Genomic DNA, 15217 nt, shown 5'->3' with positions numbered 1-15217 from the left:
AAAATGACGTATTTACCAATAAACGGATGTTGGTGGTTCCTGCCGGCCGGCGCAGTGGGAGCGAGATTGCAACACGTGCGTGGTTCTTATTTACTGATACAAGTATTCGATCCCAGTCTCATTTTTGCGCATCGCCATACAAGTGAGCGTTAATGTTTTAAAATTCATCAACATACATATTATAATTCAATCGTTATTCATTCACGAACTAAACTTCTCTATGTTGAAGAGTTGAGCAGCGCTGGTAGTAATACCAGTGATATTACTAGTGATAGTAATAGTAGTATTATAATAATATATACTATAATATACATACAATAAACACTGTAACTAAAAAATAAACAATCTAAAAACTCACATAAGCATCTTTTTTTTGCTTGTCCTATTATAATTGCGTAATAGTAAAATATAGGGGGTCATTAAAAAGTCAAGAAACGCTTGAAGGGGTCGATGGGCATATGACTTTGACGACCCCTGGCATAGAGGATTCCCCCCCCCGCTACAATGTTTGTGTTATGTTTAGGTTGTGGATGTTCTTGACATTTTAAGTGTCTTGTCAAAGTATATATCTGTTGTATTGTCATTTCTTTATTTTATAAGTGGGTGTTTATAAGTTTATTGTTCATGTGCTAGCAATGAACAATACTCCCTATACCCTATATATAGGGTATAGGGAGTATTTTATATAGGAATCCCTTGATATACTTAGTTAATGTATCCCATGAAAACATCATGCTAAGCAAAAACATGTGAATCGAATACCACAGGAATTAAAAAAAAAAAACAGCAAATCATCCATGCACTCTCAAAATCTACTATTTTTTAAATAAATTTGCTTTTATCATTTTTGTTGCCAATATTATAAAGGATAATAAAATGGTTGAAACAAATGAAAGTTTATTTTTCACTTGGTTAGACTATAATAAATTTAGTTGAATCCTTTATCCAAGTGTGAGCAAACAAAGTTTGCACCTGGAAATATCTCTGGACTGGGGTAAGGTGACCTTACCCCAGTCCTGAAGATATTTCCAGGTGCAAACTTTGTTTGCTCACACTTGGATAAAGGATTCAACTAAATTTATTATAGTCTAACCAAGTGAAAAATAAACTTTCAACATCTTTCTCTAAATCCAGAGTAATTTAATAAAAAAGGTGGCACACCGTTTGGCAACCCCTATAGGTAAAGATGACCTGCCATTGCTTCTGCCTGGTATCTCACTTCTGGGCCTGGCTCCCACTGAAGAGACCTCAATAAAGGTTGTAACTAGTCTGGGTAGTGGCCCTTTCCTTAATGCATAACATTATACATATCTGCAAGGAGATGTGTTTTGCATTATGGGAGATACTGAGATAGGAGTGATGTTAGCTTGGTCCAACTTTGCTACGAGTTACCCAGTGTTGTACTACCTTACCCCAGTCCTGAAGATATTTTCAGGTGCAAACTTTATATATATATATATATATATATATATATATATATATATATATATATCAGGGGGCAAATATTCCGGGTGTGCGGTGCTCATCCACCAAATATCAGCATCACTCATATTATATTTCTACATTTATTCCTGTTAAAGACTGCCCCAATTGTTTGCAGACTTCGCGTGATTCCTAAAATTGAACACAATATACCATACTAATGTTTCATTGTCCTCTTCAGGAGGTTAATAAAGCATTAGTGCTTCATGAAGAAGGCACTTTTCGCCGCGTAAACATTGCAAAACATTCGGGTTAATAGCCCGGGTGTGCTTTCGAAATGCATACACCTTTGAGCCATTCGAAAAGATGTAAAGAGAGCGCAGCTGGTCAAATTCTTAGCTTTCTAAAATTTTTAAACCGCTAAGAAGGCTGGGCCAGGTGAGCTAAAATTTTGAGCTCACTCAGCACCTAGCGTCTATGATTGGTTATTATGTTAACCAATCCAATTGAACGTTGTCACTTGTCGTGGGTTGAGTGCTTTTCGTATCCGATGTATATTACAAACAGTTGTTATGCATGTTTTCTGGAACTGAAAATTTGAAAGTGGATGTTAGGAGAAAAATGCTAATTGTTTTTTCTTTGGTTGTGCAGTATAACATCTGTTGAGATTGCAAAGTTTTTTTTAAAGGTATATAGAGACATTTTTATTCTAGTCTTCAAAAACGACAGACAGTAAAAAGTATTTATTCCTGAATAAAAATGAATACTCTGTGTATTATAAGACGTTGTTGATCTACAACAAAATACCAGCATACGTGAGATTGATAAGACAAGAACCGCTGATACTAAAAAAAACTAATCAATTTTGGATTTCCAAATGTGTGGATAATTCCGATACTGCTCGGATGTTATGTATACTGAGTCTCAGTAAACAAAATAAAATTCTTGGAAAACGGAGCGAAATATACAGAAACCAGAGAGATGCACATAACATGTGCAACAAATTTTACGAGATGATTTGCTGCTCCATCAAACCATATTTATTTATGCAATAATCGCTCTCTCTCTCTTCATAAGTTTTTTTTTTTAATTATGCCATCATAAATTCATTTATTCATGTTTAGAATTTATAGGATCATGCTATTCGCTCTACCCAGCAACTTATAGGACACACATATCACAAATGATAATTATTAATTCTTTACCATTAATGAAAGTATTTCTACCACACTTATTCTTTCCTTTCTCACATCTTATAAATGATGGTTCACATATTTTCAACTTTGAGTATTTCAAATATACCAACCAAATATAGCATTCTCCTTCATTGTTGTTTTCTAATAAATCCTAAAACCAACAGATTGTTCCCCCACTCTATGCAGAAGTATTCAAAGTTATCCTGCAATTAATTGCATTGGACCAATTAAGAAGAGCACTGATGTGCTATGCTCTCTCAAAACTTTCATACATCTGTGAACTTAAATTGTACATATTTGGTCTGATGTATTAAAATAAAGAACTTTTATTATTAAAAGACCAGAAGATAAATGATAAAATATACAAAGAGCCAACAAGTTTCACTAGCCACTGTCTAGCATTTTCAAGGCTGAACTGGTGTGAAAACAAATGCATTAAGTTACATTTCAAACATACACTTTAGTAACTGTTAGGCCGTTACATTTGAGCATGTGTTCGAAAGCTTCAGTCAGATTCCGGTACATGACCACGTGTTGTGTAGTTTTTTGCATATTGTAATTCTGTCGAGCTGAGAGAGATGATGAGATTTTTCCATATGTCCTTAAGAATAATACCCTGATTTCTATTTAAATTATTGCCTGTGCGTAGTACCACATATGGAAAAATCTCATCATCTCTCTCAGCTCGACAGAATTACAATATGCAAAAAACTACACAACACGTGGTCATGTACCGGAATCTGACTGAAGCTTTCGAACATATGCACGCCTTCAAACAGAATGATCAAATGTAATAGCCTAACAGTTACTAAAGTGTATGTTTGAAATGTAACTTAATGCATTTGTTTTCACCTGTTCAGCCTTGAAAATGCTAGACAGTGGCTAGTGAAACTTGTTGGCTCTTTGTATATTTTATCATTTATCTTCTGGTCTTTTAATAATAAAAGTTCTTTACTTTCATACATCGATAAAATGCAATCACACGGTCATGGATACCTGCGCAGGAGGCACTTTCCCCTGGGACCGATTAAAAAATTCCACAAATTATAATCATAAAATTGATTGAGATATGTAATTTTACACTCTCGACCCTGGGAACGTATGTCTGTCTTAAAATTTTATTATGGGTTGGCCTGTTTCGGCCCACAGCGGGGTAGCCATAGAACATGTGTTTTATTGCAGCAATAAAACGTTTTTGGTCCATCTTTTTCTGATTTGTGAACAGTGACTGGTTAGTTTGCCCTCTTGTCTAGTGAGTTACTGAGTGAAGTGTGAATTGTAAATTTATAGTGAAACAAATTTAAACAGAAAAATACATTTTTAAAAGGTCTTCATCTCCCATAGTCCTAAATGAACTGTTGGGTCATTCATGGCTGGTAGGTGATACTCTTTGCTAGCCTCTTCCAGTCGTCTCGGTCTCTTGTTCTTGATGTCAGTTGAGAAAGGGAGGAATTTGTCCATTTTAATCGAGGTCGGCCCCTAACCCTTGATCCCGTAACGATTCCTTGTAGGGTTTGCTTTGGAATGCCATTAGCCCTCTCCACATGTCCGAACCATTTCATCTGCATTCTTCTGATGACTGTCAGAATATTTTCCCTTTTTCTCCCATCTACTGAGTCAATCAGTTTTCGGACATTTTCATTGGTTTCGTGAGCGGTACAGGGAATTCTCAAAAGTCTTCTGTAAGTTTTCATTTCGAAAGACAGGAGTCTCCTCTCATCTTCCTTCAATAAAGTCCAGGCCTCAAAACCATACAAAAGGACAGAATTCACCAAGGTGTCAATTAGTCTTAGTCTGGTTGTGATTGCTATCTCCCCAAAATGGTTTTAACTTCTGTAGGGCCACGGTTGCCTTAGCAATTCGGTATTTAATGTCGGTTTTTGAACAACCATCTCGACTCAACGTGCTTCCTAGATAAGTGAACTTCTTTACCTTTTCAATTTGCTTATTGCCAATTTGTATCTTTAAGAATTCAATGTCTGATTTTGAGGTTATAATTGTTTTTTTAGTTTTTTGTAGGTTTATGTATAATCCATATTTTTTTAATGTTCCGAAAACACGGCTGGTTATCTCTTGTAATTCTTCTTCACTTTCTGCCAAAGATCGATATTGTCAACGAAACGTTTTAAAAGGTAAGTGTATGTAATTAAATATTATTTTACTTGTTAGTTTTATTATTTTTTTGTTTTTAAACTGAAATAATTTAATTTCAGTTTAAAGTTTAGGATTAATTAGTTGATTTTTAATCAAATATGATGGTCAATTTTTTTATATATGAAATTGTGCTGAAAGCTATTAATTCTGAATACCTTCCCCCCCCCCCCCCCCCCACCAAGAATTCAAGATCATTAAAATCGATGCAAAATGAAAATAATGTATTTATAGTTTACATCGACAAATAATTACATTAAAAAAAGCTAAAAGATGTCTATTGATGTAATTATTTAATTAAATCAAGTAATTATTTGTCTCCAAGCTTTACCCTCCCCCCAAATTTTTTGCAGGCGCACGGCGATGCATACGGTCAAAATTGACGTGAAATTTGTAGCGCGGGTTGCATAACCCACATGACAGCAAGCCCAACCGAAATGAGCACGCGACGCCAATGATATATATAAACAGTTTTTCCAAGTACACTGCAACTGAGTTTTTTGGAGAGGAATTATATGAACAGATGTCTCTTCTGATTATCTATGCATCTCAATAATGGATGAGTTTCTCCTCATGTGAAATATGTAGAAGTATACAGGAGAAGATCACTACTTATCTAATTTCTAAATGCTAATTTAGTTCCTTTTACTGAAGAAAACGTTTCACCATTGCAGTATGAACAGGACGGCCAAAGTGTTTCACGTGATAGAAGTGATTTAATTCCAGTCTCACACAAAAGAATGCAGCTACTGTTAGAAAGTGATAGCGAATAAAATTTAACTAATAACCATATGTGTGGGTGTATTTGGGCCTTTTCAAATTTGTTTTATTAGTGACACACTACTTTCTTTAAGAAAGATACATATGTATATAGTTTAAATAAATATTTAAAATAAAAATATTCCATTAAAATTAAATAGTTTTATTCAATGATTTTCATGTTTTATTTTAAAATAACTTATTGTTTGTATTGGGTTTTCACATTTGGAACCATTCTTCTATTTTTTTTCATATGCACTGTATTCTTTTTTAGAGTTTTTTCTGGAACGAAACTACCATGTAAATGGAGAATTGGGTATGTATATAATTACTCCAAGCTAATTCCTGTTGTGCATTGTAAAAATAAGCGTACACCAATACTAAGTTATAACTGCATACTACTTATGGGTTAAAGGTGTTGGGAAAACAGAAATACAAATTTGTCTCATTTTGAATTACAGTTGGCAGTCAAACAAATGAAAATCGGTCTTCTTAAAATTTTATATATACAGTGGAACCTCGATTGTCGAATTTAAATCATTCCCAAAGGCTGTTCAGAAACTAAATTGTTCGAAAATCGAAACAATTTTCCCATAAGAATTAATGTAAAATGGATTATTCCATTCCCGAACCCCAGATGATTGTTTATTTAAACCTTTACAACAGTACTTCATGCATAAAATCGTATACAAACATAATGAAAATGCATAAAATCTTACATAAAAAGAATAAACACAATAAATAGATAAAATAAAAACGAAAATTTAATTTCACTTTAACTATACATATGGAGGAGAGTTGGTAGCGTAGATGGAAGGAGGTGAGTAAGGGGAGTCCCCTTTCATAAAAACATCAGGTTACTGTCCTGAGGTTTTTTCTCTTTCTCTTTTCTGTCTCTTGGCACCACTCGACTCTGCTTGAAACACACTGGGCCTCTGCCTCACTAAGAACCTGTCCAATGACATTTGTTTTTGTCTGCATTTTAAAATATTTCTGAAGTGAGACGTGGCACTGTCATTGAAATGGTTTATGATGCGGCTTGCTACAGCTTTGTGAGGGTGATATGTTGCCACAAAACTTTGCACCTCACCCCATTTCGCACACATTTCTTTGATCCAAGAACTAGGAACATCCTCAATCCCTTCCTCTGTGTCTGAAGACATTTCCTCCACCTCTGTCTTTTGCTGCTCCTTCTGAAGGTGTTCCAGTTCTTCCGTGATGAGCTCATTCCTGTGATCCTCCACTAACTCCTCCACATCAGCATTGTCAACTTCCAAGCCCATGCTTCTGCCCAGAGACACAACATCATTGACAAGAGCAACATGCTCAGCCTCAATGTCTCTGTCTGCTACACAGTCTGGCCACAAATTCCTCCAGGCCGAGTTCATCATCCTGTACGTCACTTGTGCCCGGGCTTTGTTAAGGATACTTAAGCAATGAAGGGTATTGAAGTGATTTTTCCAGAATTCTCTGAGTGTTAATTCTGTGTCAGAGGTCACTTCAAAACACCTTTGAAACAGTGCTTTGATGTAGAGTTTCTTAAAGTTCAAAATGACCTGCTGGTATATGGGCTAAATTAGAGAAGTTGTGTGTGTGGGGGGGGGGCAGGAACTTCGCGTGATAAAATTAGACTCCACTAACTTGTCCTCCAAGCCTGGAGGGCGAGCAGGAGCATCACAAGAAGGCATCTAATTGGTAATTTTTTTTCTTGAAGGTATTTTCTCACACTTGGGGCAAAGACTTCATGGATCCACTCAATAAACAATTGCCTGGTTACCCAGGCCCTACTATTAGCACTCCACATAACAGGCAATTTACTTTTCATCACATTATTTTTCTTAAACACCCTCCGATTCTCAGTGGTACACAAGCAATGGCTTGACCTTGAAGTCCCCACTTACGTTTCCACATAGCAAGAGAGTCGGCATGTCCTTCATTGGCTTGGGTCCTGGCAATGCTTTTTTCTCCTGATTGATGTAGGTCCTCTTTGGCAATTTTTTCCAAAAGAGGCGGGTTTCATCACAGTTGAACACTTGTTGGGTAAGAAAACCTCAGCATTTACATAGTCACTAAATTCTTGCACATATTTCTCAGCAGCTTCTTGGTTCAAACTTGCAGCCTCCCAGTGCCAAACCACACTACGTATCCGCTTCTCCTCTTAAATTTCTCGAACCACCCTCTACTAGCTTTGAACACATCAGTATCAGCACTCGTACCAGGGTTTTTCTTTAACAAGTCATCATGTAATCGCCTCGCTTTTTCACAAATTATAGCCTTAGAAACACTATCACCAGCTAACTGTTTCTCGTTTATCCAAATCAGCAACAATTTTTCCACTTGTTCAATCATCTGCAATCTTTGTTTAGTAAGAACTTTCACTCCTTTTGCAACATCAGCTTTCTTGATCGCCTCTTTATTTTTGAGTATTGTATATATCATTGATTTTGCCATACCGAACTGCATAGCAAGATTCGAGACATGAATGCCATTTTCATGTTTGGATATGATTTCTTTTTTCATCTCCATCATGGTTCTAACAACTTTTCTTTTCGCTTTGCTATCACTATTCTTCTGCGGCCCCATGGTGGCTTAATTAATAATAATTTATGAAAAAAAAAAAAAACACAAAGAAAATCAAGAAAACTCACTGCAAATTCAAGCAGGTGTCTGCACCGAATGAAGGCTGCAGCGTAACCGACGCTTTCCCGCCTTACAGCTCAGCACGCGGAGCAAGTAGTTGCCATTTGCATGTTCGGGAACCGGGGAGTTTTTTGTTCGGAAAATATGTTCGGGAACCGAACTGTTCGAGAACAGAGGCATTCGACAACAGAGGTACTGTATATACACATATGTATACAATTGTTTGATGGTATCTATGAATTTTTTTTAAGGATGGTGATGACCTACAAGTTATGCAAAATAAAATGTTTCAGAATATTTGACTATTTCTAAATTAATCTGGAAATGCAGAATGAGAAATAAATGGTGTCCTGTTGACAGAGATTGGAATTTATTCAAATTTCGGAAACAGCAGTGAAACATTTTTAAGAGTATCTTCATGCAAACTAACTTCTGTCAGGGACAGTATATGAAGAAATTAACTTATTAAATTAATTACATAAGATTCTATTTCCTGGTTGAAAATAATATTTATTACATTCACTGGAGGCTGCCATGATCAAATAACTTCATAGTGAATGAGACGATGTTTTAAAATGAAAAAAGAATTGTATAAATTATGCAAAGAAACTAAGGCAATATATTTTTAATACATTTAGAACAAGGCTGAAAATTCACTTGTCTCTAATAACTCACCAGTGGTGAGTGGATTTCTGAAGCCCTGCATAAAAGTACACCATGTTGCTAAGTATCCAGACACCCCAATAGCACCATGTTGCCTCACCCATATGATGCAAATATACGTCCGCAGTGATATATAAACACAGGCATGTAGGTATTGGCACTGTAGACATTCTTTGCCATCAGGATGAGTGGACCAAAAGAGTTGTCTGTTCGAACGTGGTATGATAGTTGGAACCTACAAGTTTTATCTTTCGGTTCAAGAGATTTCTGCCACATTGCACATGCCCCAGTCTACTGTCAGCAAGGTTATCGTGAAGGGGAAAATGTGATGGAACCACCAAATCCCTCCTCCAAATTGGTAGGCCCAAGAAATTGACAAATCAGAACTGGCAAACTCTGAACTGTGGTGTCACAGTAAATCATCAGCCAGTCTTAGCAACTATCACAAACAACTTCTGCATGAGCTCAGGAATGGATGCCAGCAACAGAACAATTTACCAGGAGGTGTTTGCCCTTCAGTTTCACAGTCATGCTTTTCTTTTTCCCAGTCACAAGCCCTTCATTACACCTGCCAATGCTCAGCATCATCTGGAATGGTGCAAACAACATCGTCATCGGTATGTCATGGTACACGATCTGGCAATTCAATAGATGTGTCTGGACCTGGAAGATACCTGGTGAACAATACTCACAGGAATGTCTTGTATCGACTGCCAAATTTAGAGCCGTAGCACAATGGTCTGAGACTGGTTTCGTGGTTTGAACTATGCCGATTGGTTTCTGTGTCTGGATCTTTAAATGCTGACGCCTACCATGACATTTTGGACAATCCCATTAATCACGTGCTGTGGCAACAGTTTGGAATAAAACCTTTACTGTATCAGCATGATAATGCACCTGTTCACAAAGCAAGAGCCCTAGCTTCATGGTTTGAAGATATAGAGGTGAAATAACTAAACTGGCCAGCCTGACCTCAATCCTATTGAACATCTTTGGAATGAGTTGAGAGCCAGACCTACTGCTTAACTAACACTTGTCAGCTGTTATCCATACTACAAGAGGAATGGAAATGAATTCCAGCAGCAGCAGTTTACCAGAATTTAGTGGAGAGCTTACCTGAATGGTAATGGCTCCCAACTAAGGAGGGGCCAACCCTGTATTGACAGCAACGCCATCTGTCAGACAATAGCTGTATGACAGGTAATACAAACAGTTACTGGCTTTACACTTTTGGTGACAGAGTGTATATTTATTATTATTATACAGATATCTTCATAGAGTGAGAACTCATGATGCGAGATACACAATAACCTTTATACATACAATACATATCATACCTCTCCTTACTCATCAGTAAGAGTTCAGTGAAATCTAGGGCACTCAACTAATTCTGGCAATACATTCCATTCACTCACCACTCTCCAAGCAAGCAAAAAAATTTAGCCTACACTAACCACACTCTTACACACAATGAATTATATTATTTAATTTAAATATCTTATCTTAATGTATAAGTTTCTATAATATCCCCACTTTTCTGCCTATCAACTAAACTTTGCAACCCACACACATCTACAACCTATCCTCACAGGGAACTATTCCTGTCATCTCTAAATCCTCTCTACCACCACCTCCTTATCCCCAAAAATCACAGGTGACCAAATCTATACACAGTAGTCAGGATTCAACCAAATATCACAGACAAAAAAAAGAAAGCCTATCTTTACTTGTAAGTTTGAGCTATTTTACCATCTCTTGCAATGTCTTCTAAACTTCAATTCTGTCCACCATTACCCCCAAATCCCTAGCTTCATCATGATACACAGTATGTAACCTTTTCAACTTGAAGTGCAGAATTATTTTGCAACATCAAACTGACAATCATTATCCTTTTCCCCACAATACCACTTTATTTAAATCATCCTACAGGACATCTCTATTACCATTATCAACTATTGCCCTCCTCAATTTTGTATCATCAGCAAACAACTGAATATATCCCCATTAAATCTTTCCTTATGTCATTAATATACAAATAAAATAGTGACCCTACTACGGACCTTGAGTTACTCCATTAGTCATCCCCATTCTCCTAGATTCCACTCTACCAAATTTGAAAAGAAATTATGAAAAATATTTCAACAATGTAGTTTGCAGTGGCTTTTGCTTCTTTTTATATATGTACATCTTGCAGTAACATCTCGAAGCTTTATCGATATTCCAGCAGACTTGCATACCACAATCGAGGTTAGGGTGAAAATTGATAAGTTGTTTTAATGTTTCAACAACTTGAAATAATGATTCAAATTCTTTTAAAGTTATGTCCATCACAGACAGAACTGCAATTTATGTAGAAAATGACCTCATTAATTGCAATTAATGAGGTCTTTTTCACTCAATTCTTTTATTGAAAATTTAATAATTCTTGAAATTTATATGACATTTGGCTGAATCTTGACTACTGTGTATAGATTCAAATCTAGTTCTTTCCCAATATTAGCTATTTCTTCAACAACAGGCCACTGTTGGGTAAAGCCTACAAAATATTTTGTACAAGGTTGCAAAAGTTTTCTATACAGCTCTTATGTTACTTGCTTCCAATGCTTTGTCTTTTTCTACAGCATTTTTTATATAATTTTTCCAAAACTTCATCAGGAGAATTGGCTTGCTACCAATAGTTGCCTGAATTGGGTGTTCAAGTTCTTTTCATGTATTTTTTTATTTCGTGGTAAATATGTCACCTTGATATTTTCATTTAAATCATCTAGTGAAATAGGAAGGTTAAGGAAAATGATCTAAATACAAAATAGCCTTAAAAATATGATTTTCTTTACAATAACTTTTAACAGATAGAAACTGTTGAACAGTATTCAAAGAGTCACGGTCACCCATGCTTTATATATATATAAAGCATGGGTGACACTATATAAAATATATATATTTTTTTTACTGTACACACACACACACACACACACACACACACACACACACACAGTAAAACCTCGTTATAACGGACTAATTTGGGCAAGGGATGTCCGTTAAATAATAAAGGAGATTTTCAGAATGCGTATGTTAAAAAATTAACAAATTAGCTAATTTACATGTTTATACTTATGTAGAAACTTTTATGTAATTAAAATTAAGTACCATATCCATGAAAAGTTCAATTTCACAGAAAAGCTTTCTATATGTATCATTACTTATAACAGGAAATTAATAACAAAAAATAACCTGTTAATTTAATTATAAGCAAATCTTGGTTAAAAGCATTTTAAAATTAACAGAGTATTAATTTTCACGTGACATACAGACCGATTAATTGATTTAAATTGAGTTAATTGATTTAAAGTCCATTAAATCAAGTTTACTGTGTGTGTGCTCAAATCAGCTAATGCCTTTTTATTCCCATATATAGGGAGTAGACGAGGCCATTTAGCCCAATCTAACTTTTGGAGACCGAGTGAGCAGTTCAATCACCACTGGTACCCAATCAGAGATAGCTGGCCCAAAGCTATCACTAATTAAGCGGCACACTGAAGAGAGATGGCTCAACAAGTGCCGCCAACTCGTGGTCCCTAACACTCGTATTTAATCTCTGAAATAATGTGGGTTCTACGGTCGATTTTCTTGAGTTTATGGGATGAAAAACCCGAATTTCAGGGAGAAAAAACCCGCATGCCTGTGCTAGAGATTGACTAACTCGGAAAAAGGCTTAGAAAAATTCCCCCCACTTCTAGTCACCGACTAGATCCGAAACCAAGTCTTCCTTCATGCAGTCAAGCGCCGTGGTGTGCATCCACTGAGCTATACAGACTCTCCATACATATATATATATATATTAACATGCTAAATGACCAATAGTTTGTAGTATCTAAATACCCTATGATTTTGCATACACGGTACATAAGAATGGCTTCAGTTTGAAATCTCGACCCATTAAAACTGATATTCAATCTTTTGATGATATAAAACCAGGTTGTGTTTTTCATTCTTTGGAAGAAATCTTACAAATTTTATTTATATAGAATTCAATGATATAGAACATCTCAAAAGCAATTTTGATTTCAAGTTATATAAATTTTTATTTGCTTTACACAAACTGTTTACTTTCTGCACCCAATGAAGGCATTATAACCACGTGTTACCACATTTTCTGTGACTGAAAACTGGAAAGAGGATGCTAGGACAATGTATTTGGTCAGATATTGTTTGGCACTACAATAAAACTGTTTTGTTTGAGCATATGAAGTATAACATCTGTTGGAGGGGGAATGTTTTTCACTTTTCCATTACAGTTGTCTATAATTACACTAACTGCTACTAAATACGATACATATACTAACTGATTCTGTACCGTATATGATAAACATACACCTCTCCTCAAGGTTAGTCCAAGAAGCTCTATTCAGACAGCTTGAACAGAATGTGTTAAATGAATTTGTAACCCCGTTAAATAAATCGATATATATATTTATTAAAAAAAAAAAAAAAATCAGCTAACGCTTTTTTGTCCCCATACAGGGCGTTTTAGCCATATCTAACTTTTGCTGACTCGGTGCACAGTTCAATCTCCACTGATAGCCAATCAGAGATGGCCCAAGGTTATCACTAGTTAATTGGTAATCAGTGAAGAAGCCGGCTAGCAAGTGCTTATTAGCATGTTAATTCAAGAAGTGTCATTCAAAACCAGGTAAGGCAAGGAATTCCTGTATTATATTAATTTTTTCTTTGGATTTTTTTATCCCATGTTGGGTGGTTTCATTAATCTAGTTTGTAGGTTGATATTCTTTTCTTATCAGCATCATGATTTTTCAGGTTTTATTAGTTTTTATTAAATTATTATCTTGTTATCTCCTTAGAGCAGTGTCACATGTTTGACACCTTCCAGTGACATTAGCCATGTGACTCAGGCATATGCCACATGGTTTTGTCATTCTCATACTAATTTGAAACCCAGGTCTCAAAGACCAGGGTTTCAAACTTTTTTTTTTTTTGACACTTCGTGTCTCTCATTAGCAGGGTGGTCTCACATGGGATGATGAAAACATTATACAACCTAAACATTTTCTAAAACATCCACACTCACAGCAGGATTTAGCTAAACCTGTTAGTTGAAGAGTAGGTATGCCATCCACTCAGCCAACCTGCCTGGCAAAACATACATACCATACTCTGTTACTGAACAATTTAATTTCCCAAAATTAAATTGTCATATCACGATTAAAGTGTAACTTGTAGACAATTGATATTTGGATAGTAGAAAGCAACTTTAGGGAGGTAGCTGACAAATTTGCACAACAATGTGACTTACTTGAAATACCCACTTATAATCCTCAAATTTCATCTGCTAAACATGCGCCACATCTGGGTAAGAAAAAGCGCTGTTTTTTGGTTAAATTTAGTTTAGCGAAGTCATTTATCTTCAAAAATATATTCAACGTTACAAGACAGAAAACAAGAAATACATCGTGTAGCATGAGTCCGCGAATTTTCAGTTTAAGATAACAAGAAAAAGATGTACATGCCAACTTCCCAACACTTTCACCAAGCACTTTGATTAAATGATCACCTGTAACACTTTAAAAAATTAAAACTAATTTAAGGCAAACAAAGTATATAAGTCTGACAATAGTCAAAACACAAGAAACGCTGACATATTTACTCATTTTTTGAATAACTTTCCAATATGAAAAAAACAACGTTCCATAAACTAAACCAAAAGTAGATTAAATTATTCAAAAGAACAGCATGAATATGAAAACTGGCATTTACATTTAAAACATTTAAGAAGCTTTTGAAAAATGTTCTCTTAATATAAAACAACAAAGTACCTTTCATAATATTGCCTTCCGCGTCCAATTTATCGTCCGCCATTGTTCTTCAAACGTGAGTGAAATACGCCCTCTTTTGACCAAGTTAATTATAATATAATATTAACGATTAACAACATTTCTTGGTTCAACAGATTTTACAGTTTTGATACACAGTCCACCTACAACTCTCTTTTTGTGTGTGTGTGTGTGTTTTTTACCTATGCTATCTAATAAAATACGTGCAAATAACTGAAACAAATACGAAGAATTAAGAAAATAATGGAGTGTGAAATGAGATGCTCAAAATGACAAAAAATGATGGACTATGGTACATTAAGTGTCACAAATACACTACTTTGAAAGAAGTAAACGGACACCATAACGTGAGGAAACAGCCATGGCGTCCACTTAATAAGATTTAGGACCTCTTTTTGCTATGATGACTGCAGCAAATCCTACGGGACATATGATAGCGATCAATCGGAATGTTAGGCCTATAATGAAGTCCTGGACTGTTGTGCGGCAGATATCCATTGACCTAACCTAACACTCCAATTCATTCAAAGATGTACA

The 15217-nt window shown here is 35.6% G+C and overlaps 1 protein-coding gene across 1 annotated transcript in view; it reads right to left on the bottom strand.

Moving 5' to 3' along the window:
• The window catches only part of LOC150094204 (PEST proteolytic signal-containing nuclear protein-like), a 170608-nt gene extending 155875 nt beyond the window's left edge, over positions 1–14733 (bottom strand). The window contains exon 1 of the mRNA XM_090412131.1: positions 14663–14733. Within this exon, the coding sequence (XP_090268257.1) occupies positions 14663–14705 (43 nt within the window). The 5' untranslated portion in view covers positions 14706–14733. The remainder of the gene's footprint in view (positions 1–14662) is intronic.
• Positions 14734–15217: the final 484 nt, after the last annotated feature.

Source organism: Typopeltis vanoorti, chromosome 22 (assembly GCF_054136105.1).
Source record: "Typopeltis vanoorti isolate ZY-2024b chromosome 22, IOZ_Tvanoo_1.0, whole genome shotgun sequence".
NCBI lineage: Eukaryota > Metazoa > Arthropoda > Arachnida > Uropygi > Thelyphonidae > Typopeltis > Typopeltis vanoorti.
Note: the sequence above shows the minus strand (reverse complement) of the source record. Positions and strands in the feature narration are given on the sequence as shown.